Source organism: Sciurus carolinensis, chromosome 8 (assembly GCF_902686445.1).
Source record: "Sciurus carolinensis chromosome 8, mSciCar1.2, whole genome shotgun sequence".
In the NCBI taxonomy this organism is placed as follows: Eukaryota; Metazoa; Chordata; class Mammalia; order Rodentia; family Sciuridae; genus Sciurus; species Sciurus carolinensis.
In genome coordinates this window covers 76,535,886-76,563,147 of record NC_062220.1, presented here as the reverse complement: position 1 = coordinate 76,563,147, position 27,262 = coordinate 76,535,886, and the positions used below count along the sequence as shown (strand labels likewise).

Sequence of the window (27,262 nt, the reverse complement as noted above, 5' to 3'; positions counted from 1 at the left end):
ATATTTTATTGCTGTCTCTATAAAAGAGGATCCATGGTATTTAAAATTTTCTAGCCTGAAAAAACTAGATATTAACATAAATCAAGTCTTTATAATATTATAATACCATAAACTTTAATTTTTTTCAAGAGGAATTCAAAATAAATGATATTTTGTTGTCTTTTATATTTTGCAGGTACATTTTCTTGATTTTAAATTAGTGTCTCCCAGTCAGAAAATGGAAAGCCTAATGTGGATTAGAGAATTTGCAAAGGAAATGAGAAAAAGAAATATTTTATTATATGGTCTTCTCATAAATCACTCACAGGTAGGTAAAACATAGATATCACCAAAATGTATGTTTTGTAGATTATAATAGTTGAAAACTGATTTTGTTGAAAGCAAATGGATATTAGTAAGGGAAATTAAAATTGCTAAATAACTCATCTATTAATGTGCTGTAATACGAACCTCTTGGTGCTGGGAGAAAAATTAAAGGTTTCAAAAATAAAAAAAAGAAACTCAATGATGTGCATTGGTCAGTATCTCATACTAGGTAGCCACATAGGATTGTCAGATTTATTTATTTTTATTTAAACTTTTGGTACTGGGGGTTTAACCCTGGGTCAGTTCATCACTGATCCACAATCCTATCCTTTTTTCATGTTCTGTTTCATTGAGGGTTTCATGAATTGCTCATGAACAGGGTTTCATTGAGTTGCTCATGACCCTGCTAAGTTGCTGAGGCTGACTTTGAACTTGCCATCCTCCTGCCTCAGCTACCTGAGTCACTGGGATTACAAGCACGTGCCATCAAACCCAGCAGGATTGTCAGATTTAGCAAATAAATATAGAGAATTCCCAAACTTGAACTTCAAATGTACAATATGTTTTGTAAGCATGTTCCAAATTTGAAATTTAAATTTTAACCGATTTCCTGTATTTAGCAACCATACAAGGCTACAACTCGTGGCCAGTGATATAATCCTGAATTGCTTACTTTCATTATTATCTAAGCACTTATAATCAACGTTTGGCATTCAGATTATGAGAAGATATAGTAATTAATTAGTGGAATAATACGTTTGTTGTCACTATCTTTCAGCAGCAAGTTGAAGGTAAAATGAACTAGCATTAGATTTTTGTGTGCAGACAAATGCTATTTAAAACCATTTATTTGGAAAATCTATTACAGAGTCTGGATTTGCCCTTTGTGCATAGATAACTTTCATCAGATCCATGACTACTTTAGATTTTTGGAAGTGCCAGAGGATGTCTAGCAAGTTGGTCAATTGCCTTTGTGGTCTGGAATTAAAGTGATTTGGTACTGACTGCCCAGGGAATGACAGATATTTAAAATTATATAAGGGTTGAATAACAGCTATTGAATAACAGCTAATGAATAACAGCTATTGTCTATGAAATTTTTCGAGTTCCATTCTTAGTTTGTCGTTTTTTTTAAACAAATGAATTTTTATTAACTTTAAGAACCATCTTTTAAGCCAGTTTTTTGACTTTCTGAACATTCAGGGCACTTGTTTCCTTTGCCTCCAGAATGTGGGTGCATGACCTCTATTTACTCATCAAGAATGCAAATTTTTGCTGACTTAGGATCATGGAATTATAAAATATTGGTGCTTACAACTAAGGCCCAAGCAGATACATATACTTGTGCAAGGAAACATACTTGACAGAATAAGAACAAGAACTCAGGTCTATATCCTCTGTCAGGAATATTTTCTTTCCAGTTGTACTACACACAATAAGGGAAAAATAAATCAGTTCTTCTTACATTGTGCAGATATAAAAATAGAGTTTATTGAGGCAAATCTCAAAAGCAGGGGAATGGAGTATCATATATAGTCCCTAGAACTGTCACTGTTCCATAATTTAAACCAGATAAAAAAGGTCTGCATGTATTAGATCTAACTTCCCAGTAGAGAATTTTGTTGCCAGGTAAAGTATTAGATGCCTAGTTCAATTTGAATTTCAACTAAATCATGAATAAATCTCAGAAGTAAGCATATCTAAATATTACATGGAATATACATGCATTAAAAAAATTGTTGACTTGAATTTGGAAGCAGATTCATCCCTAGAGCCTCTGGAAGGAAAATGCAGTCCTGCCAGTGCCTTGATTTGTCCTCTTAAGACTTTAATGAAGATCCCAGTTGAGCCACATTGTACTTGGACTTCTGCCCTACCAAGTGTGGCTCTTGGATTTCTGCTTATTATCAATTCTTTCTCTTATTCCTCCAACCTCAAGGTTCTAAAAGCTTCCTGCTGTTGCTTCTGTTTCCTATATTATCAATTCAGTGTAGTAAATTCCCTCTGCTTTAAAAAAATATTTGTTGTTTATTTGTAATTCAAGTTTAACTGGATATTTTGTGTTTTTATCTGCTAAATCTGGCAACCTTAATGCAGGGTGTTTCTATACCCAGCATGCACTATATATTTATGGGGCCGAATGTGGTACAGATCTATGTGGCACTCTACTATGAATAGCCCCTGACTTGAAAAGTGGATCTATTGAAAATTAGATGTCTTTGGAGCCTGCTGCTTGATATCAGACCCTTGCTATTTTGAGTAGTGACCTGCAAATCTGGCTTGCTACTAAACTACCAAAGATGGAGAGGTCAGGAATCTTTTACGATAGCTCACATTTTCGAAAGTAAAGAACACTTAGGTGTTGTGTATGTCTTCTTAATAAACAATAGTTGAGATGTTTCATATGTTAGAATATTTAACACACAGGATTCATTTTGTGTGTAATATGAATTGATTTAATAACCTAACACACTGCCCAGTGTGTGACTCTAGATTTTTATCCTTTTTTCCTAAGACATAACATCAAGGGCTGCTTCATTGGATAGATTTTCAGTGTGTTAACAATTCTTTGGAAGGGAACATATCAGTTTAACTTTGAACTACAAGTTTAACATCTGACTTCTTTTGCTTAAGGAAGGTGTATGTTTTTGTATGTGATATTTCTGATAATGTAGGTATATGGTCTCTAACTTTTTTTTTTTTTTTTTTTGCTGTTCTTTCACAGTGCTGGTTTCTATGGTGTTTATAGTTAAATAGGATTATGTAAGCTTTTCTTTATAGTCATTTAGCTGCTGCTTCCCATTTGTGTTTGTACAGACTTCATTTACACATATGTGTAGGACTTTGTGTTTGGTGAATTTAAGCTTATTTTATTTCCTTGCTTCAGTCTTTTCTTATCATTTGGATTCATAATACAGCGTCAGCATAGTTTTCTATTTCATGTAATTTATAAGTTAGATGTCCATAGTTCATGTGCTGTTTTAGGGAAAAAACTATTCAGTGAAGGATAAGAAGGAATTCCTTTTCTAATATCTATAAATGTTCTACAGTGTTGTGAGTGATCAATTATTAATCACTTTTTGGTCATTCAGTGACAAATCCATCTAATAATAACCTTTCATCAGTTACTCTATTTTCTTTTAATTATATCACATGAAATTGCTAAATGTTTTACTGACCGTCAGATATACCTCAGATGTGTGAATTTTTTCAATCATTTGCTAAATTATTAAATATACTTGATTCCTTAGCTGTGTCAATGAAGTAAAGCACTGATTAACTTTTACCAAAATTGTTGCAAATGCATTAAAAAAGATTTGAAACTTATACTCTAAATTAGAGCATTAGAAAACTTTAAAACACTGTAAAATTTTCCTCACAATTTGGATAATTTTAGATCAGGTCATATCTCTCTTCCATAATCACATAAACACAACTGTGGCTAATATAAATTAAATTTTATAGTCTAATATGCATAAAAGAGCTTAGTCTCTAAGTATTAAAATCTATGTACAAAATATTACCTTTTATTCATTTTTTATCCAACTTTGCTATGCAAATCTTTGAGGTCCATGATAGAAAATTATACTGGGGAAACATGTTCTAATTATCTGAAAATCTTTGATCTAGCAATGAACTTACAGAGATATATTTCTGATGTGTCATTTCAGGTCAATAGCTTAGAATTTACAGACTTAATTTTGTTGAAGTCTAAAATATTTTCTAATGATTTTTTAATGCAAATATTTACAAGTATACATGTTTCAGTGAATTATTACATATGAACTTCTCTGACAGTAAAAAATATTAAAGTCTATAAAATTTAGAAACTCCTGTAGTAGTGCATTTTATGCACTTGGGGATTTAGAGAACTACACAGGCTCAAGGTTAAAGAGTTTTCTGTAATAGTTTTAAAACTAATGGTTTTTTCCTACCAAATTTTTGTTTATTCCTTTCTAAATTGAAAATCTATGAAACATGAATAAGCATGTACATTTTCTGAGGCCCCAGATTCTCTATCTGTGAAATGCACATATTATAACTTAAGAAGTGTGTCACATGAGAACGTGGAGACCTGGGAGACATTCTGGCTATGCCAGGTAACACTTACTATGTCTTGCACTATGACATGTTATCTCTGGAACCTGTATCTGGTTTTTCTTTCCTTCCCATATGTAGCTAAAGAAATTCACCTGTATTGTTTTCTTTCTTTTAGAAAGAAATTGTTCATTACAGTTTTCTATTTTTAGTATAGTTCAGAGAGGGATTTTTGTTTGCAGACATCATTAGAAAAATAAAGTGGAAGACTACAAAGGGGAGTTTGAAGATCCACCCAAGAAAGGTGATAGAAAATATTAAACATGGCAGCATGGCAGGGAGTGTAGATGTTTAGTCTAGCCATGTTCTTTCTCCTTTCTTCCCTCTAAGCTGTTACTCCTTAGGGTTTGATAGAGTGGGAAGTATGAGTTCTGAAAGCAGTATTTGGCTTAGAAAGCATCTTCTCAGGATGGGAACACGGGGAAGGAATGAACCTAATTGTACAGCTGCAGAAATCAAGTTGGAGAGGTCAGGGGATCAGGCTCTACTACCCTCTCCTTCCTCCTGAATTCCACTTTTTCTTGTTCTTACAACTATAGATACGGAAGGGCATTCAAAACAGGAAGAAATTTACCAAAGCATTTCCATAAGTTTATGTTTAGTAGTTATTTGTAAAAGATTTAAGAGTCATTGTGTAAACATCGAAAACAGGATATACAATGAAGTTTTCTTTTTTTTTTTCCTTTGTAACAATATTATATTAGATGAAACTCTGTAAATTGGTCTTGTATCACAAAGCATAACAGTCTACTCTACTTGGGTTAAATACAATCATCCTTTTCTATTATCTGAGTTTTGAGGTTTTCCTTGTATTTACCACAAGTAAACTCATAATAAAACCTTAAGAAATATATGGACAAGTTTATCTGCTATAAGATATCTTTGGGCTCAAATACTGAATTTGTAAGGTACATTATCAATCTATCTACAATGATGCGTTTGCTCTGTGCCCTCTCTGCATAGGAGATATACTTCAAGTGTGCATGATAATTGTGGACCATATGGTTAAATGCTATCATATAGGAAAAAAAAACTTTAAAAATTATGATGATGTTGGAGAAGTTAGACTTTTTCCTGCAGTGAGCAATTACTTGGAGTTTAACTGGGAAATTTTTACTAAACGCATGATACTTTCCATGGCACTGAATCATATGGCAAGCACACCAAACATGCAACACTAAATCTGTTTACAGAAACCCATAATACCCTGCTCAGAGTAAATCAGACTTTTTTTGATGTGGAAATGTTTATGAGAGTAAATATTTTTTCACTTTCAATATTGTTTTGGCCTTTATAGTTTAGAGTTAGTCATTTGGGAAAATATGAAGGTCTAAACTATAATGTCTTCAAAATTATATAAATTTGAAAAACAAAATTGCTTTTAGGGAGTTTGTTTAGCTAGCTTGGTTGACTCATTAAGGGCTGGCAATAAGATTATTTTACTCATTCATGTATAAATGAAATGTAATGCCAGGCACAATTGTTTTTGTTATAGATCTTTCCAGTTTTTGATAAAAGAAATTTTTTTATCAAAATAAAGACAAATTCCCTCTGAAGAGGTACTACTACAGAAAATTCTTAAGGAACTAATTCCTTTAGTAATGTTTTCTTTGTTAATGTATTCTTAACCAGTACTCGATGGGCTTCAAAGAACGTCATTCATCATCTCATAGTCTCTGTTTCTCCTCTGGCTTGGGTATTTCTCTCAAGGCTACCATCATTCCAAGGCTTTCCTGGGAACATTCCTCTTTCTAGCTCACTCACCTGCCTGTCTGCAGGATTCAATTCCAAGTAGGCTAATACCTCAGTTCTTCATAGTTTCTTGAGCTTGTGTCTGGCGGCCTGCCTCTGTTCCTTGCCACAGTATATACCACACAGTGTCTTGAAACAACCCAGCAAGCAGTGGGGAGAGCCAACAACACTAAAGCTGGCTCTTCTGTAAAGTAATTACCAAGTGACACCCCATCACCTTTGCTGGATTCTATTCATCAGACACAAATCTCTGGGTTCCACCCTTGCTCAGGGGAGGGCATTACACAAAGGCATGAATATATATAGTGGTGGTGATCATTGGGAGCCTTATCAGATGCTGCCTACCACAATAATAATGGAGTGTTAATATTGCATATAAAGTATTTTATTTCTTGCTTCCTACCTCTAGGTGAATTAAGTTGTTTGTAAATTGGATTAGAAATGTTTAAATGTGAAAAGCACACAGTTTATATACCTATGCTTATACACATACCCTAGCACATATGTGTATATGTGTGGTTTTTTCCCCTTGATGTGAGCAGAGTGGTAATAGATGGAGAGGAAATAGCAGAATGGTAGAAAACCAAAAAATGGAAACTTCTTTTACATTACGTGTACAATTGTTTTAATGTGTTAGATTCATATCAATCACATCAGTACAATTGAATCACTATTTTCTAATTTTATTCTTTATTGAGGAAGGGGAATTGCATGAGTGAAAAACTATGAATAGAATATTGAAATGGGCATTTTCAACCATAACTTTTAAGTTACTGATTTTCAAATTTGTAGCCATAAACTCACTTAAATTTATCTCTCTACTCAATTATAAAATGAGCCTATCCTTTTAGATACCAACCTTAAATTAAACATAACAACAATTAAAATATTTTAAGTTTAAGCAATGTACTCTTATATCGTCTTCAAAACATCACATTCTATAATGTTTTAGTTTCATCTAAAATTTTGCATTTACAAGCAAAATCTTTCCATTCATTCTAAGTCCATTTCTCTAGCTTACCTGATGAATGCCCAATGCCTCTTGTGAACTTCACACTGAGCTGAGCACCAAGGAGGAATACAAATTTTAGTCTGCTTGAAGTTCACAGCCTGGAACATGACAGGCTTCAAGATGACATGACATATTTAAAATTACAAGGCACAAGTTTTAAAACGCACTTAATGTGATTGGATTATATAAAAGTACTCTCTACCATGTTCTATTAAATTTCTGAGATAAATTAACCATAGACCACTTTCTTTAATAAGGCTGAATAGACAATAGCATTAGAGGAGTTAAGAATGGGGAGGGGTAATATCCACTCCCTTTTCCATACCAGATATTCTGTTGCAGGGTAGCTCCTACGTGGCATGGGGGGAGGTCCTGTACAGTCTTTAGTGCTTTATTTATACAATAATAACATCCTGAAAAATTTTTATAAGAATTTGAGAAGAGCCCAGAATTCACAAAAATTGTATTAAGAGAAAATTAAATGGATTATTTTAAATTAGTTATAGACTGCCTATTTTGTCTACCTAGTATATGCTGGCATTTCCAACGAATAAGTAGTTAATAATATTTCACTATTGAACAAACACTACTGAAGCAATGAAAGTGGTATTAAATATGTATAGAGGACATTGGAGCTTCTTTCAATAGACAGGATGAAAAATTAGCAAATATAAGCTGAGATAGTACAATAATATAAGTTTTTTAAAAAATTAACATCACTTTATTTTTTTCTCTTTTTGAGATATCATTTTCTTATCCTATGTTGTAAGGAATATTTTTGTTACTATATTCTCCTTTATATTACAATTAGAGCATTATGTTAATGGAAGGTGCATATATTTATAGGTATTAATTTTAGTCAGTTTAGTGAAGCCAACATTACAAACTAATTGCTAAAGAGTGGTGCTGCCACCTTTGAGACAGTTGAGATGTATTTCTTTAAAAGCACAGAATTCATCAGGTTTGACTCAGAGGCCTGGGAAAACATTTTCAGAAAACAGTTGCTATAGTTTGTCAAGAGGACTACAAATAAAAAAAGCCAATGACTGACAGCTGGAATCCTACTAGTAATCTTTAGGGAAGACTTGTTTGTAGACTTGTAAAATCAAATTGTGAAACTTCATTGGGAGTCATCTGATTTTCTATAAACTGCCCAATACAACTCCTGCTGTTTTACTAATATGAATGAAAAAATAGTTATGGTCTAATTTCAGGCTTTGTCAAATTCCTGGTATTTTGAGTAGTGAAATAGGAAAAAAATAGGTATAAAGACTGGGGTAAAAGAACAACTTGAGTAGTCCCTGGAAAACACCTTCCTAATGCTTGTGGCATTATTTCAATCCTTTGAAATAAATTGTGTTATATCTGTATTGCTTGCACAGATAGTCTACTTTATGTAGACCTTCCTTAAATACCATTTGAGTGAAGGAGCTATATTTTCTGTGTATTTTAATTTTATGGAACACTATCCAAACCACAGAAGCAGCTGTACAAAGAACTCTAAATTGCAGTGTTTAACTGAACCTAGTAGAGAACATCATGTGCAGGCTAGAGGATTTGAAAGCATCAACTGAGGTAGGAAGTGAACCAGATAGGAAAAATGTAAAGCCAAAATATTTTTTAAAGTTTGACACTCTAGCAGGGCAAAGTGGTGCAAGCCTGTAATCCTATTTGGAAGGCTGAGGCAAGAGAATCACAAGTTCAAGACCAGCCTCCAATTTAGCGAGACCATGTCTCAAAAATTTAAGAAAGGGCTAGGGGTGTGGGTGTAATCCAGTGATACATTGCCCCTGCTTTTAATCCTGAGTACCATTAAGAACAAAATAATGACCAAAGGTTCCAGTGTTCTAAGCCAATAGCAGTAAGTCTAATTACTTTGAAACACATGGGGGCCTATTAACTATTAGATATTGTTTGTTGTTTAGATCAAAAGTAAGTAATTTCCAAAAAAAGGAGCTATTTGTCCAGGGACCATTTTCCAGGAATTAGAATGGAGAGATGGTAGTAATTGGTTTTATGCAAATTTCTAATTTCTGTCCTAAATAGACAAGTTAGAAAAGACAATAGTTTGTATTATCAGAACTCACTTTCATTGCCTCTGAGAATCCTAATCAGCATTTCTGATTATAATCACAATGGAAATAAAGAGGTATGTTTTCCACTGAGAATCAGAAATGAGTAATGTTTGGCATATAGGTTTGTATATAGAAAATGGTGACAATGGTGAATTAGTTTTCCTTCCATCTCATTACTCATCTTTGACAACTGGTAGAGAAGTATGTTTTAATTAATCTTCAACTTAACTCTTCTGAATGGAGAAAGATGACTATAAATACTATTAGGAAATGATTGGTGTGATAACAAACAGTAGTAGTAACCTACTCTACATTTTATTGGGCAGTGAAACAACTGTTTCACAAAGATACCATTATTGTTTTGCTTTTATCATTGTTTATAATTTGTAATCCTTGTATCATTCTGAAACTCTATCAGAAAGAATATAAGGAAGTAGTGTTCAAAAAGAGTACCAAAAAATATTTCCAGAAATATTTTCCAGAAACAATTGTATATTATAAACTTGCATTTTTACTGCTTGTTTAAAATATGTAATTCAAAATTTGTGTTTATAGAGTAAAAACTTCTAAATCATAATGGAAATAATTAGACCAAGGTCTTATGTGTGGATAAATCTTTCAAAGGAGCTATATAAAAATATAAGAAAAAACTTACAATTAGACATGCTTTATTTTTTCTCTTGTTTACCAAATAATTTTCATTCTAAATATTCAAATTAAAATGTATAGAAAGTTTAATTTTTATTATAACTAACAAATATTAATTATACTAATTAGTGGAATTCACAGTGATATTTTCAAATGAGTGTATCTTTCATTGATCATATCCATGTATTCTGTTTTGTTTTTCCTTTCAAAAACAACTTTTTCATTAATTCTTAGAGTACATTTTTTATAATATAACATTTTATTTAAAAATTTTTTTTTTCTTTTTAAGGAATATATTTTCTTATTACCAATTCCCACAGTGTGAAAATAGTTTGTTATTTTTAGTTTTATATTTGTGGACAGATTATTTTAGGACAGATTTAATTTGAGGATTAAGTCTGTTTAGAATTTGTAATATTCTGATATGTCTACAAGGAAGACATCTTCTCTAGCTGAAGCATCTCCAAATTCAGAAGCTCTCCAATCTTTCCTTCCTAGGATTTAGAAATCTGTAATCTGAGATTTTAGCATCTCCTAATTTTGAAGTTTCCCTAGGACATAAAACCATCAATAGCTGGTACCAACTGAACAGACAGGGAAGTTTCCAAATTTAAATGTTGTTGATTCATTGAATTGCTCTTTTGTTTCTGTTTCTTCTCTGATCTTGTTCTTCTTTTTCCACACTTCATTAGGTCATTTATCTGTTTTTTTTTTTTAATTTTATTTATTTATTTTATTATTTTTATTTAGCTTTTAATTTTTACTAACTGCATTTTGATTCATTGTACACAAATGGGGTACATCATTTCGTTTTTATGGTTGTACACGATGTAGATTTATACTATTCGTGTAATCATACATGTACACAGGGTAATGATGTCTGTCTCATTCCACCATTTTTCATACCCCCTCCCTCTCATTTCCTTCTACATAATCTAAAGTTCCCCCATTCTTCTCTCATTCCCCACCCCCCACCCCCATTATATATCATTCTCCACTTATCAGGGAAAACATTCAGCCTTTGGTTTTTTGGGTTTGACTTATTTCACTTAGCATGATATTCTCCAATTCCATCCATTTATTTGCAAATGCCATAATATTATTATTCTTTATGGCCAAATAGTATTCCATTGTGTATATATACCAGAGTTTCTTTATCCATTCATCTGTTGAAGGGCATCTAGGTTGGTTCCACAATCTAGCTATTGTGAATTGTGCTGCTATAAACATTGATGTGGCTGTGTTACTATAGTTTGCTGATTTTAGGTCCTTTGGGTATAAACAGAGGAGTGGGATAACTGGGTCAAAAGGACAGGCATTCGTTACTATAAATTTCTCTCTTAGTATCACTTTTGCTAGATCCCACACATTTGGGCATGTTGTTTCCATTTTAATTTGTTCAAGAAATGGCTTGATTTTCCTTCATATTTCCTTTATAAATTTTTATTTTTGCTCTAATTAGTATTACATGACAATAGAATACACTCTGACATATCATACATAAATGGAATATAAATTGTCATTCTTCTGGTTCTACATGATGTAAAGCTATACTGGTTGTGTCCTCCAAGGTTCAAGTGGGACTGGGTCATATCTGGAGTTGGGTATAATTTCTCTAAGCTGTCTGTGCTGGAAGTATACCTCAGTGACTAAGCACCCATCCAATGTGTGCAAGGCCCCAGGTTTGGTTCCCATGACTATACTAAATTAAAAATAAGAAAAATAAAAAACAAAACAAAACAAAACAATTTTCTCCCCACTGAGGTATTTGGATGAGGGAACAATGGTAGATGCTTGGGACTTATGCCAAACAAATCTTCTCTCTGGGTCTTCTTAGGCTGTGTGACCCATGTACAGGGCAGTAGCTGGGGGTTTTCCATCCTCAATTCTTTCAAGTTGTAGTACAGGCCAGGTGACTAATGTTGGTGATTTGTGGCTGAAACTAGTCGTAATTCCTCTCAGCTGAATTAGCTGTGGAAGGAGTACTGTGGAATGCAGAACACACCAGGCAGCATTCTCTCTGGAACTTTTTAGGCTGTGTGCTCTCTGGACAGGTTGAATGCTGTTGCTACTATGTGACTCTGGATGCATGTGAGGGAAAGGAGGCACAATGGAGTCATAAAGATCTGTGCTGGTACTGAAGTGGCAGGATCCATGTGATCTGTCACCTTCAATCCCTGTGCTCTCATCTCTGGCTCCTGTGTACAGCTGTATGCTGCTGTGCTTGCCCCTCATCACAGAGGGTGGTGGAGTCCTGGAGATGGAAAAATGTTGCATTTCTGACCCCTTAGACAGTAGCATCCTTCTCAAGATGGCTTCTGATTATGTCACCCTGATAATTTGCTGGGAAATGCAGTGAACTTCTCTAAAGCTAGTTTTGCTGTGTATATTTTAGGTCTCTTATCTGTTTAGACTGTATGTCTACAACATGCCAGATTCTGCACTTATGGAGCTTGCTGCAAGTCTTTCACCTGTACACCTTCAGAGGGAATACTCTCCTTTTCTGGCTTTGTTTTGGTGATATAGGTGCCTAGGGTATTCTGTCTGTCTTGATACTCTAACTAAAATCTGTGAGTTTCACCAAGTCTCTCTCTCTCTGCTGTTGAAGTCCTGTGTTCTCCTCCCACAGCCACACACTACACCAACATATACCTCTACACCTGTCATTTAGTCTCTGTCTTGTGGAGAAGTAGGCAAGTGCTGGGTATCTCTGTTCTGCCTTTTGCTCTCACTGATAGGTTAATTTTTTATTCATAGGCTTGCAAAATGTAATTTGGGCTAAATGAAAAGTATTAAAATATGAACCACTAAACAAATCTATATGTCACCTACAAGTATGTCCTTACATTAAATTTGCTGGTTTCAGTTGATTTCATTTTTATTGTAAAGCAAGGTTACCACAAATAACATTTTCTTTCTGAGGTGAATTTGTGCTGCTGGGAAAAGGCACTGATTACCAAATATCAAGCTACATACAGATTTATTTGGTGTGGCATATGCATTTATATGTATTTTTTAATTCCCATACATTATACCATGTATCTCTATTTTTTTTCCTAGTAAAAGAGGACATTTTGGTTAAGTAACTTAGATTCTATCTGTTCAGTTTTGAATTTTAAGTGGGAACAGTAAGTTTTACTAAATGTACTGGGGTTTAAATTTAATTGTGCACGTTCTTTACCACTTTAATCCTCTTATCCCTTTATTAAATTTCTGACTCCATATTTAAAAAGTTTTGATGCAATTAAAGGATTTAGGTTCTTCAGGGAGGGTGGTCTTTTTTTAATTTAAGAAAATCCAGCATTAGTGTAAACTTAATTGTATTTCTCTTACTCTTATAAGGAGAAACAAAATAAAGCCCTAAGTAAGAAATTCCTATAAAGGTAGTTATGGTGTTCATTGCTACACCATGGATAAATGATTAGGCATGACCCCGAAATCTCACTTTTTACATGAAAAGGTTACATAATTCTAAAACGTCCTACAGGCCAGATTAAACATGTAATGACAACTCTTTTTGAACTTTGATTATAATCATTAATGAAGGCATTTCATTTAGTCTAAAAAATTATCAGTTTAAACAATTATATAAACCTAATAGGTGGGGGTTATAATACTTTTCAAAAGGTGATCTGGATAGTTGCATTGGTTCGAATTTTACCCCCAAAGTGATTGTCTTGAAATCTTGATCTCCAATGCAAGAATGTTGGGAAGCAGGAGATTTAATAGGTGACTAGTCATGAGCTCTTTGCCCTCTAGTGTCATTGTGGAGAGAGTGGGTCCTTGAAAGTATGAGTTTGACTTGATCTCTCTTATCCATGTAATGCCTTATGCCATATTACTATGCAGCAAGGAAGGCTTTCTCCAGAGTCATGATATACATTATTTCTTTTATTATCTAATATTCATTATCAGTATTCTGTTAGAGCAGCACAAAATGGACTAAGAACAATGTTATTTAAAACCTCTTTAAAAATTTCTGAGCTTGTACCTCCTAAATTCTTTCAGATTTTCTAATAAACCAAGAGAACCCCAAGTTTTGGTAGCAACATCACAAGAACATGGATTTCTCACAAATGTCCAGTAAATCACAAGTATATAATTTTACTTTTTCTCAAAATTTTTCTAGTATTTCTAAGGCTTTAGGAAAATTTTTTTTGTTTATTTTGCTTTATTTGTTTTTAAGTATGGTAAAGGTCTGCAAATATTTTTGGAATGGCAGATGATGGTTTATACTTGACTCTAGCCTTTGGGAGGAGTTTCATTGAAGGAGCTATATTAGAATAATGGATGAAAACTGCATAATTTTGTTGAGTTTAATTATCTCAATGGACATGTTTCTGAGAGATTAGGTAGCTGATAGGGCTGTGACCCTATGGTAAATTCATGAAAATAAGTAGCAGAAATAGGTATCTGTTTTGCCTTCTGCTGATAGTGTGGCTGCTTATATGAAATCCTGTATAGTCAAAGACTAAAGATCTTTTAAGTGATATATGTTTGTAACTTAATAAGAAAGTGTATGTGCTAGGATGAAATAGTACAGAGTTTCTCTTCCAGGACTTTGTGAATTGTAAATTTCCTGACTTAAATAGGGAAATAAAGAGAATAATTCCTTAAATTTTAAAAGCTTCCAAGATATTCTTTTATAAAGATTCAGGGAAGTCAGAAAAATTACTAAATTTCATTTTGCTGTTACAGATTCTCTTGACAAGGCATAGGAAGGAAGGAAGGAGGATTTTCCTCTTCGACCTTTAAATTTTACTCTGAATGTACAAACTGGAACAGATGTCTTAAAATTTGATAATTGTCTTTCCAAATATCCAGAGTTTATTTAACAGTTATTTAGTCATCCATTTCTAACTCCTTGCACAAAGTTTTAATGTTCTTTATTCTTTAGATATCAATTTGATTCAGATTAGCTTGTTCCTCAATTCAAGTGTCATATTTTCTGATGTTTGTGGTATTTTAAATGCCATAAATTTTGGCCAAAGTACTGAATGCACCCAAAATTTTATTTTAAGAAGGAACTGTAAATTTCCTTTTGTAAATTAAAAATTACAACTTAGGCAGATAGATTTGTAATTTTTATCAAGTTAGGAAACATGCACTGGTGATAGTTTATGAAATAACTAATTTCAATCCTATCTTTAAATTTGTAATCAGTTACTTTGAAATATTGAGTATAGTGTTCATCTCTGTAATGTGTCAGTAAATATGAATTAATTTTTAGCTCTGTGATCATATGTACAATTCAATATTATGCTGTCCATACACAATTTCATGATAACTGAAAAACTATCTTAAATTGCAGCACTTATGTCAGTTTTAGCTAAATTTCTGGAGGAAAATCCAGGCACTGTGGATTTTTAAGCCAATTTAATGAATCGATGCACAAATTGTTTTATCAGTTGAAACTTTTAAATTTCAAATGTGAGAAACACAATAGTGTGATATAACAATAATTGAAAAATCTAGGAGTTTGAATTTGACTTTGGAACCAAATGTAAAATGTGCACTTGTCTCCCTTTTGCTTGTCTGTCTCTTCATCACCCCTACCAGTGCCAAGTAGATTGGTTCTTCATTCTCCTGTGTTTAAAGAGTGTTAAACATAATCACCAGCTGATTCCAGTACATTCTATCTAGTAAACTCAGTGGGAAAAAAAATACTGATTCTGACTCTTCTTAAGTTGGCTCATAAAACTTATATTTATTTTCTAGTTCAATTATGATGGCTCATGCAGATATTCCTTTTATTAACTAGTCCTAGGTGACTTGCCCATATTCAGAGTTTGTTGATTTTTAAAAATCCAGCTGTAATAATTTATCACACATTCAAGTTAAACAAGATAAATAGTGATATTCAGTAGTTGGAGAAAAGATGTGATGAAATTTGTTACTGCAATGATGATGATAATTCTTAGCAAACTGAGGGCTAGAGTTAAAAGGTTTTTAATTGATAATGTTATATACCAACAATGTAAGGCAAACATCATATTTAATGTATGAGGGCATTGTTTAACAACAAAGAATGCCACGTTTGCCTTTTCTAGTTAACTTTGTGCTGCATGACCTAAAGTAGTACAATAAGATGAAAGAGAAATAAAAGGTTAAAGGATTAGAAAGCAGAACAAGTAGTAGTACCTATATAGAAACCTTGGGAAGTTGTACACTTTTTAAATGTAAGAACTCAAAAATTTTGCAAATAGAATCAACATACTTACTTTTATTTCAATATAAATAAAATTTTTTTAGAAACTTCAAATGCTGTATTTTATTGAAGAAAATTGTACTATGGAGGATTTGTTTCTTTGATATCTCCTTTCAGCTTTCAGAATAAATAATTATCATTTGAATTTACTTACTTTGCAATAAATTTTTTTCTGGACACATAAAAAATGTGTTAGAATTATTCATCCTTATTCTTAGATGTAGCTCAAAAATATTGAGAAAAATATTTATGTTAAATCAGAAATGAACAGAAATAAGGCTCCTTTTGAATTGAAAGATAGCTCTGTCCTTTTCCTGGTAAATGTTAAGCAATAACAGTTTCTGGTATCTATGTACTAGATGTTTTGTTTCAGGTTTCTGCATGCTTTCCTCAACCACATTACCCGTGTGAACATTCATTGTCTGGTGGTTTGCATTGATGCTTAAGGGAATTGATGATATGCCAATTTGTTAATCTTTCACAATACTAGTCATTTAAACATATGTAATACTTAGATTTTATAAAAAACTTTGTGAAAAGCCTTGTGATTTTATTTGAATTGTTTACAAAGAAATTTAATTTACTAATAAGAAATCTTAAGACATAATTGCCGTAGCCTAATTAATTATATGCTGCCCTAGAAATCAAATTAGGCAGTGAATTACATTTTTAATTGGATTTCTGTGTGTTGAATAATTATAAACTTCGTAGTGATTTGAATTTGTAGGAATTCGAATGCTTTGAACATGATGTTTATTTAGATCATATGTCGAGTATCTAGAAATTCATGAATGGAACTGTTGTAATTAATACTGCTCTTGTAGAAGAAATCATTTTTGAAGTATTATGGAGATTGGAGGTTCACAGATGAAATTTTTAATATCTATCATAAGAGAATGTTTTCCAAGACCATTAACATTGAATGGTTTCTAGTTATACTGAGGCCTTGGATTTGAATCACTAAAATGATGAAGAGTAAGTTACTGAGTATGCAAACATAACCTGTTTTCAGCTTGCACAAGACTTCATGGTGGTGGTAGACATTCATCTATTTGTGAAAAAAAAGCAATATTGTCCATAGAACGAAAGCCACTTCTTCTCAAAGTTGACAAATCTTAAGGTAATGTTTTTGAATACCTTAGAACAGTATGTCCAGCTCCTTGAAATTCACAAAACCTGGAAACCAGGATCTGCCATAATATCTTCTCTCGATATGCAAAAATATCTCATTGAGTAAGAGAAAAAATATTACTGAAGTCTTTCCAAAAAGTTCCTTTAGGTTTGAGCATATGGTTAGATGAGCAAGTTCCATCTAGAAATATCAGTCATAATCTTATAATATGGTAATAAATATACTTTATTTTTATATAATTAATATTCTCTTTTTTGGTGAACTTCATTGTACAATGTTGAAATTAAGAATCAGGCTACTAGCATGTGTGTGTTTATAGAATTATTAGACTTAAGAGCATTAAATAATGTAGTTGTCATTTATTCTGATGCATCTGAGAAAATTTTATGCTATGATATTAATTGCTATTTTAAAAAATGAGTCATTGGACATCTTTCACACATATCACAGGTACAAATTACTATCAAGAATAATGCCAGACATTAGTTAAAGCGTGAAACAGAATTTAGTCAGTAACTGACTGACATTAGGTTCATTTCTATTTGTGTGGAGGTAACTGGGCATTTTAAAAGGAGATTGAAGGAGTTGAGATGGGGAGAAAGCACACCTCAGTTGAAAAATTACAAAAAGTTTGGTTAGGGTTAATGTGATTAGGCAGCTGTGTCTGCTAGCTGTCAATTTAGAAGGTAAGGATTCTACATTCTCATGGCATCTAGGAGAAAGAGACTTTATCCTCCTGAAGATGCCATTTCAGAGAAATGACTTTCAGTTCCTGGAGAAAGACACTCCTCAGTTGTAGATGCCACATATATGTCTCAAAGGAGTCAGGAAGGATTTGTAGTGGTGTGCCTCATTAGTAAGAATTGTAGAAGGCAGGTCAGGCAGTCATCACCTGGTGTTGGTTAGAACAAAGATAAATTGCCCTGGCAGCCTTGAGCTTTCTTAGGAAGCCTGTAAACTGGGACTGGAGTCATCCTTAGGGACACGACCTTACATTGTAAAAGTCATATTAGAGTTCATTTGTTTCTTATTTGCAGAGTTTGGGGCAGAGCCAGTCTGTGTCGGGAGTTCCACCGTTCTCACTTTTATTATATAAATCTCAAATGACAAAAATTACTGATTTTCCAACAGAACTGAGATATTACTAGTTTGACATTTAAAGGCATGAAGGTAGTTCTAAATTTAACTAGTTATGTTTTATGTTTTGGGATTTTTTTTCTTTTGCATACGACACAAGACCAATGTTGTTCCTTCTGAGTTTTTTTTGCGGGTGTGTTTGGGGGCGCAGTTGTGTGCTGTAGAAAGTCTCCTGCCATCACACTCCCATCAGCCCTAGTCCCCATTCTCCACCCTCACAGTAGTTTCTGTTCTTTCCCAGGTTGTGATTTTATTTCATAATGAGGTTTTCCTTCTTGGCCTCAAGCATTCCTTCAGACTCACAAGGGTGCATTCATGATGTAGGTGTGTCATGTTTGTCATGTTTACCTTATTCTGTCTGACCTGAGTTTGGGTAGGGTTTTGCTTTTAATGGGTTGCGGGGGGGGATTCCCAACTATGTTGTCAGGTGAACAGAGTATCTGTTGTGTTTCATTAAAACATGATTGTCAGCATTTGAGTAATGAATAGTTTGCCTAATTGAATATGAAAATAATGTACATCATTAGTTATAAAGAGGCATATTACTATCAAAACAGCACATTTAAGAGTGAATTAATTGACTTCACTATGGTTGCTAGGAAAATGAAAATAAGAATCATTACTGCTTTTGTGTGACCAGAAATTTTGATGCTAAGGAACTTTCCTCAATCTAATCTATAAAGAACAGGTTTTGTTCTGGACAATGATTTTCCAATTATGAGTCTCAACATGGGCTTCTCTAGACTCTGAGTCTTGAGACTGAATTCCTCTCCAATACATATATATTAATGTGTATAGTTTTTTTTTTTTAAAAGTCATCCCAGTTTAAAAACCCTACTATAACTCTGATTGTGTATATCATTTTGTCCCACACATGCCCAGCCTGGGGAAGCTTCCAAATAAAGGGTATTGGTTAAAATCACCATTCACAGTACTAATTCTAACATCAAGAAGTGATGAAATTTTTTGAGCACTGTGTGCCAGGCACTTTTCATATGCATGGTCATTGAAACTTTAGTATAGTTTTATGAAGTGGGTATTGATAACTTTACCCAGTCTCTATTATCAGTTCTTAGGAGTGAAAAACCACAAATGTACCTGAAGAAAACGGCCAGTTCCCTTGGTATCAAGAATGGATGGGCAGATGTGGAAGGGGACATGCAGGGCAACCTGAAGTGATTCCTTGAGAAAGTCATATTAAAGGGAGGATCATTCACAGCCTGACCCTGGGCATGTAGAGGTAGATATTAAAGTTAGTTGGCTGTTCAGATTATTGCTGTACTTCCTCAGACCTTGTCAGAGGGTAGCTGAGAATCCACAAAAGGAGCTCATTCTAAAGAAGGAAGGCCTCTTCTGCCCTTCTGGGAATGTCCATCTCAGTATAGCTGGATTGGCACTGGCTCTTCTGTCCTCAAGACCCAGGGGGAGTCCTTCCTGGGCTACTACAGTTACCTACAGTGGGACTGAGAAAAGAAAGGCAAGAAATGTAGGACGAGCCAGTTTAAAAACATTAAACTCTATTAAAAATATATATCTCTATGGAAATACATGGAGGACTAGTTCTCAGAGACTTGCTATTTCACTGCCAAATTTGGCTTGGTGGGATATATTCCAGAGGTACCAGAGAGCCATAATACAGCTTCTCAGGTTCTGCCCACTTTAATTATCTGCTTATCTTAATTATCTTTGCTTCCAGACATCATTGTGTGGCTTACTTTGATTTGGGTTGGGCACCTAATTGTATATTATAAAGAACATTGTAACAGTGTTTTTCATGCTTTAAAAAAATTACCACCTAGATTTTTAATGGGGTTAGAAGAATAATGATGTTTTGAAAAGCTGTCCAAATGAACTGGGAAGATGCTTAAACTATGAAATTCTTCACTCCAACCTCTCATCCTACTGGTTTCAAGATGTCACCTTCCCAACATTACTAGAAAATGTTATGTTCTTTAGGTATTTTAAGACAAAACATAAAACAAAGAAACAAAAACTCCAAATAGCCCCAGAAAACAGAACAGTTTAAACATATTAGAGTATGATTTCACATTAGAGTATTTTGAGTATTAAGGTAGGTCAGGCTAGTGACTGTTCAGTCTGGTTTGTCTTGGTCTTCAGTACCCTCTACCTTCACCCTTAGTGGAAAGTATACCATATGCATCATAATTAGTTTTAGAAAAAACTTATGGAATCAGTACATCACAATAAAACTTATTATAAGTAGTAAATCCAAAGTTAGTTGTCTTTAGCACTTGGATTCTCCTGGGTAGAGTAGTATTTTCCATAGATTTTTCTGATATAGATTTAGCACCTGTTATATTCAAATCTTAATTGGTCCTCAAAGACCCATGTTGGAGCCATGGTCTACTGAGATGTGGTGGGACCTAGAGGAAGGAAGTTAGATCACTGGAAGGTGCACCCTTGAAGAGGATAGTGGGACTCTGGCCCCTTCTTCTTTCCTCTCTTTGCTTTCTGGCTATCATGGGATGGACACCTTTGTTCTACCACATATTCCCCACCACGATCTGCCTCACCACAGATCCAAAGCACCAGGGTCAAGTAATCATGGAGTAAAACCTCTGAAACCATTAGCCCAAATAAATCTTACTTCCTTGTTGTTTATTCAGGTATTTTGTCACAGTCATGCAAAGCTGGGTACAGTACATTTGTGTTGACAAATTGTAGCTCCATGACGTGTTATTTTGTTAGAAACTTCATATTTTAGGGAAAAGCTTAGAGTCAAAGGGGTATAGGTAGATGTTGGATAAGGGAGTTTGAGACTTGTAAGACAAGCAGTAGCAAAACTATTTGTGTGTATGAATCTCCTTGCAGCCAGAATAGGAGGAGTTGGCTTTGTTGAAGACTATTTATGCAGAATAAATTTGCAGAAGGAGCTAGAGATAATAATGTATGTCTCGTTCACTTGATGAGGTCTCTTCTGTCTCAGTCCTTCTAGGACAATGTCATTGTAGTATGTATCTGGAGAATAAAGAACTGGATTCAGACTCCCCACTACCCACAATATAGCCTATGTTCAGTTTTCTCTAGGGTTAGCTGAGGAATTCCTAATGGAATTTTAGGGCCTCTCCTTCCCTTTTAGTCTCCTATCTACTTGCTAATTATTTTTTTCTTTTTTTTTATCATGGGTGGAAAAGGTGTTTAAGTCTATATTGAGGTTTAAATGGCTTGATCCTGGTAAAAGTTTATCACTGTTATTAAATGAAATCATCCAATCAGACACAATGTATAAAATATCAGATTCAGTGCTATTAGTTGAAGTAGGGGTTGGGGATGGAGAGAGTAGGAAAGCTCTGAATTCCTGAGGAGCGTTTTGGGAGAGAAACCTGCTTAAATGAAGAAATTAAAGCTGAGTGAATTGGCCCTGTTCACATCCCAGCATGTGAGCACACAAAGGACTGTGTCTTAAGGCATTTATTTTTCTGCCTCATGAAGATGTATGTATTATGTGATATTAAACCTCTTTTATAGTTATGGTATTTATACTTATTTCTTCCTAAGCTTATTTGAGCAGCAAATTAAAACATAGTGGAATTATCTTAAAGTTTATATAGTTTTTAATTTATGAAAGATCGAGAGAGCATTACTATTTCACAAATTATAAACAAAACTGGTTTTTGAAGCAAATTTGGACGCTTTCTACTATCTATGTGGGATGTTGACTCCTCAAGTTTTAAATAAGTATTTATGAAATAGTCACATAACTAGTCCCTAATTAATGTCAGGACATTATTGTTTCTTTAAATATATGGTCAAAAATTTTAAAAAGTAGTTTTATTTTCATGTACTGGAAAAAACTAGAAATTAACATTAAACTAGCATGATAAAAATATAAAAACCCTAGAAATATAAGTGTGGAAAAATGTTCAAGATTTCTATACTTAAAAATGAAAACACTGCTGAAAGGAATTAATAAAAACTAAATAAATAGTATCTTGTCAATCCATGAATATGATATGCAATTCTCTACCAAGTGAGCTATAATCCAACGCAGCCCAATTAAAATATCAAGGTGCATTATTTTTGAAAGTGACAACTTAAGTCTCAAATTTATGTGAAAATACAGAGTGTACACTAATAATAAATTTTAAAGGAATAGTAAGTCAGTTGACAAACTGATTTTAAGATTTATCAGTTGTGAACTTTGTGGAATTGGTATAAGAAACAGTAGATTTACTGTCAAGTATAACAGTATATTTACTGTCAAGTATAACTAAAAAGAACAAATTTTAAAAGAAACAAATAGAGGAAATAAACAAATAGAATCTACAATTGACATCCATATATATCAATTGACTTGACAAAAACATAAAAGTCATTCAAATAGAGAATGGAAAATATTTTAGTGAATTGTTATAGTACAGTTGGAAACATTTAATAGGAAACACTGAAATTCAACCTCCATCTTTACATAAAGCAGAAATAAATTCAAGATGATAGAAACTTAAAAGTTAAAAAAATCTACAGAAACAGCAACAAGGTTGCCTATTGAAAACATAATAAGCAATAGAGATCATTTATAAAAGATTTCATACTGTATAATTTCTTTTACAAGAGGTTCTAGCATTGTAGAACCTTGAATCTGCTGTAGTAAAAATCATAAAATTTCAAAAGGGATAATAGTAATATTATATGTATTGGATGGTGGATATAGTCTGTGTATTTGTCAACTCATTAAGTTCTTTACACTTATAGTATGCATTTTGTCATAAGTACATGAATCATGCTTTAATAAAAACTGGTTTTATTAAATAATAGCATTAAGGGAATGGGGGCGGGACACTGACAACCCCAGATGACATTCAGGCAAATCCTTGGAGGACCTAAGGGAAGGAACTTCTCAGATACCTAGTACATTAGTGGAAGCAATCAGTGTAAAACCCCGAAGTCTTAAAATTAGGAACTGAACCCTGGTCTTAAATAATTCATTCTTTCAAAAAATAAATATTGAATGCACATACTATCTGAATGCAAAGTGCTGGAAAATGGAGCTACAACATTCAAAGTAGACAGAGTGCCTCAGAAATCCCTAATTTCTTAGTCTCCTCACCATTGGAGTGGTTGCTAATCTGCAAGCCATAAAGCAGTTTCCAAAGTCCTTCAAATCAATTTGACTCTCAGAATTTTGTAGATAACAAATTATTTTCAAGTACATATGGATTTTATAATTGATGAAGAGAATTTAAGCACATTCCTAAAATTCAAGGTTAAAATTATGTATTGTTCAATTGATAAATACTCGTAAGATGACTGAGTGGTATAGGCTATGAGAGATTCTCAAGTTGAAGAGAATCCTCAGTAGTGAATGTGTTAGGAAAATCTCTGCAAAATTGCTGGATTGGAGCTAATTCTAAAAACCACACTTAAAAGACGAGGGAAATCTTTGAGAATTTAATTGGAGGAATAACATGATCAGGCCTATATTTTATTTCCCTTTTTGCTTTTCATTGCTAGTTATCTATTGGAAGCCAACTAGAATAAATCTATTGAGGAATGTTTGCTGTTCAATTACAGTTAATTCATTCATTTTCTAACACAGTGATTCAAACTCCCGTGTACTTAATTCCTTTCTTTCTATTGCCCAAAATGGCTTAAATTCCCAATTTTTTGGTAATTAATATATATATATTAATATATACAGTGTGTGTATATATATGTATATATATATATACATACATCTCACAACAGAGTACCTCTAAATTTGAGGTGTCTTCTATTAAAGACCAATAATTTAAAAGTAGTTTTCTGGTTTAGCTTTGCCTGGACAGCTTCTAATGAAACATGGAAACAACAGAAACAGACATTTGTAAAGGTATACCCGCTGCTAGCACATGGACATCTGGTTTGTGTGTCTGTAAGCTGTTTTGACATTTTTATGTTTAGATGAACTTTCATTGTAGCCTCATGTTTGAAAGTCTAGTCTTCTGTGTTTGCATTTTTAATTCAATCTTCATAGACTATGGTGAACCAATAAGTTATGATATGAGAGATTTTGAAAGATTTATCTGCCATCAGTAAAGGTCCCTCCACTGTTGTTTCATATTGAAGGGTTTTAGATTAAGATAAATGCTATTTAAGATAATTGAGAAGAAGGAAGATAGAAATCAACATGTTCAGACTTGACAGGCTAAAGCTATTTTATCTTTATATAGGATTTCCCAAACCTGCTACTCATCTTGGGTACTTTATCTGGGGATTCTCCATTCGACATTTTCTATATTCTATTCCTGCACAGTATTCTTTCCTATACAGAAAAGCCATTCCTCTATGGTTACTGCTAGTCTCTCTTTTCTTCTTGGTAACTAACAAGCATTCTTGATGAATTGTCCTATGTCGTGTTGTATTTTGATTTTCAGTGTTGCTGTTAGGCAGAATAGCAATATGAAATCATACAGTTGTGTTTAAATAAACCCATGTGGTACTGCCAATATTATGATATTCATTTTTGGCCGAACTTACACTTTTGCCTTTGTTGCTGATTCATATTTTCCATGAATATGGATATGTGGTAGTTCTTGCTCAAATATCTAAATGCTCATTTGCTAATGCTTCCCACTTATCAGAAAGTAGATATGCAGCCACAATTTTGTAGACAGTATTGTCTTTGGTAGAATTCAGTGTACCTTCTGGTTTTTTTCTGGTGTATGTCTTATCTCTGTGAATGTTAAATGAGATCAGGCCACAGAAAAGTGCTTCTCTTGTACCTAACCTATTTTGACGAGTCTTCAGTGTCTACATTTGTGATTTTATTCATTAGGGAATATTTCACTTGCTAATGTACATGATCTCAGCCTCCATCTTGGTAAGATTGGCTCTAGTCTTGATGACCTATATCAGCCAGAGAGAAGACATTGAAAATGCTGAAATCTGTTCTGAAGTTTGTTTATTTGTATCTGTGCACCAGTGCCTTGGGAGATGCTGAGTGATGTAACATATTGAATGTTTACAGGGGGTCATTTATTCAACCTCTTGTTGTTTCCTTTCTATTTGGTTTTCTTTCTTTCTTCTTGTGGTTATTTATCTTGACTAGAAAATCTGAAATCATGATACCTTATATCATGAAACTTGTAAAGGAATTTGTACAGGAGCTAAAAGACTGGATATATATTAGTCATTTATTATCTATAGAATATATTTGAATTGGAAAAATACAGAATGCCAATGTTAGTCTTCACATTATCTGTGTGAGGCTTTCTTTTGAAAGAAATGTGCATAAAAGTCAATGTCATTTAATTGATTATACCGTTTTTGCAATATTGGGTAGATGATGATGAATATTATTCACTGAGGGACTATTGTGTTCTTACACCGAACTTAGGTATCTGATATCAAGCTCATAACAATCCCTTCAGGGGGATTATTATAGTTTTGTAAGTAAGGAAAAAAAAAAAAAAAGGCTCAGAGGGTTTCTGTAATTTGACCAAGGTCATGCTACTCACAGAGGCAGATGTAGAACAGAATCCTAAGTTAGTTGGAAGTCTAAGCCTTTAATATCAACAATAATACTGTATGACGCATTGTTTGAAATATTTATATATGTATGTTTTTATATTTTCTTTATTTTTTATGGACTGCTCTTTGATTCATTGTACACAAATGGGGTACATCATTTTGTTTCTATGGTTGTGCATGATGTAGATTCATACCTTTTGTGTAATCATAGATGTACATAGGGTAATGATATCTGTCTCATTCCACCATCTTTCATACCCCCTTCTCATTTCCCTTTACATAATCTAAAGTTCCTCCATTCTTCTCTCACCAATAATTCATTTTCAATCAGTATGATTTAGAACCATATCACTATCTTTAATATGAACTAAGCACTTAAATACTAATCTGTTTAGCAGCACACCCTCACCTCATCAACTCTTTCCCTCACTCTATAGATTTGTTCTAGTTTTCCTAACTATTAAAGAGTACAGTCTGGTGAGGTGGCACAGGCCTGTCATCCCAGAAATGTGGGAGGCTGTGGCAGGAGGATGGTAATTTAAGAGACTGGCCTCAGAAATTTAGTGAGCTTTTAAGAAACTTAGTGAGATCCTCAAAATGAAAGGGCTGGGGATGTGGCTCAGTGTTAAAGTGACTCTGGGTTTAACCCCCAATACCAAAATAACAAACAACAACAAAAACAACAGAACCAGAGTAGGTTACATAGGGGTTGAAATAATGACTTTGTTCCAGTTCATACATGTCATCCTGGTATTGGTTCAGTTCTTCATTTATCTAAGACCACAAACAACACGTTGTAGCCCAAAGGCTCATCCAGGGTAGCACTTCCCAAAATCTTCAAGGATGTCTTATTCATATCCAGTGTAATTAACTGCTGTGACCATGCAAATCTTCACTCTCCCTTACAGTATTATACTCTTACTGCATATCTACCAAGTAATAGTCATTTCTCTTACATGAAAACTTAAGCATTTTTATGTTTTGTATATTTATATTTACTTCATAATATCTCTAATTGTGCTGAACACATTATTTGCTGTTTGTTGGATTAATATTTTTAAAAATCAATTAGCAAAATTTAAAATTGAAAAGGATTCAGGAAAGTGTCCCATTTTCTGTTTTCTTTGTTAAACTATTTATACTAGCATGGGTTATAAATTTTTTTGTCTGAATGGAAAGGTTTAAATGTACTTATTGGGCAATAATCCAGAAATAGCATCATTAAGTTCAGGTTTTAGAAAATTCTCTAGAGATTAGCAGAGAGATAAAGTAAATTTTCTCACTATACCATGGTTAATTAAATACAGGAGACCAGAATAGAACAGAAATCATATGGCCCATAATTTATTATGAACCCAGGTACTTTTGTCAGGTAGGTAGCATGAGGTGGACACTTGAGGAAAGAAAACCTTATCTTCACCATT

At 33.5% G+C, this 27,262-nt stretch overlaps 1 protein-coding gene across 2 annotated transcripts in view; it reads left to right on the top strand.

The window, feature by feature from the left end:
• Positions 1-27,262, top strand: part of Crppa (CDP-L-ribitol pyrophosphorylase A) — a 322,232-nt gene that overhangs the window by 191,134 nt on the left and 103,836 nt on the right. For both annotated transcript variants that reach the window (XM_047562282.1, XM_047562281.1), the window contains one exon: positions 176-307. In XM_047562282.1, the coding sequence (XP_047418238.1) occupies positions 176-307 (132 nt within the window). The remainder of the gene's footprint in view (positions 1-175; positions 308-27,262) is intronic.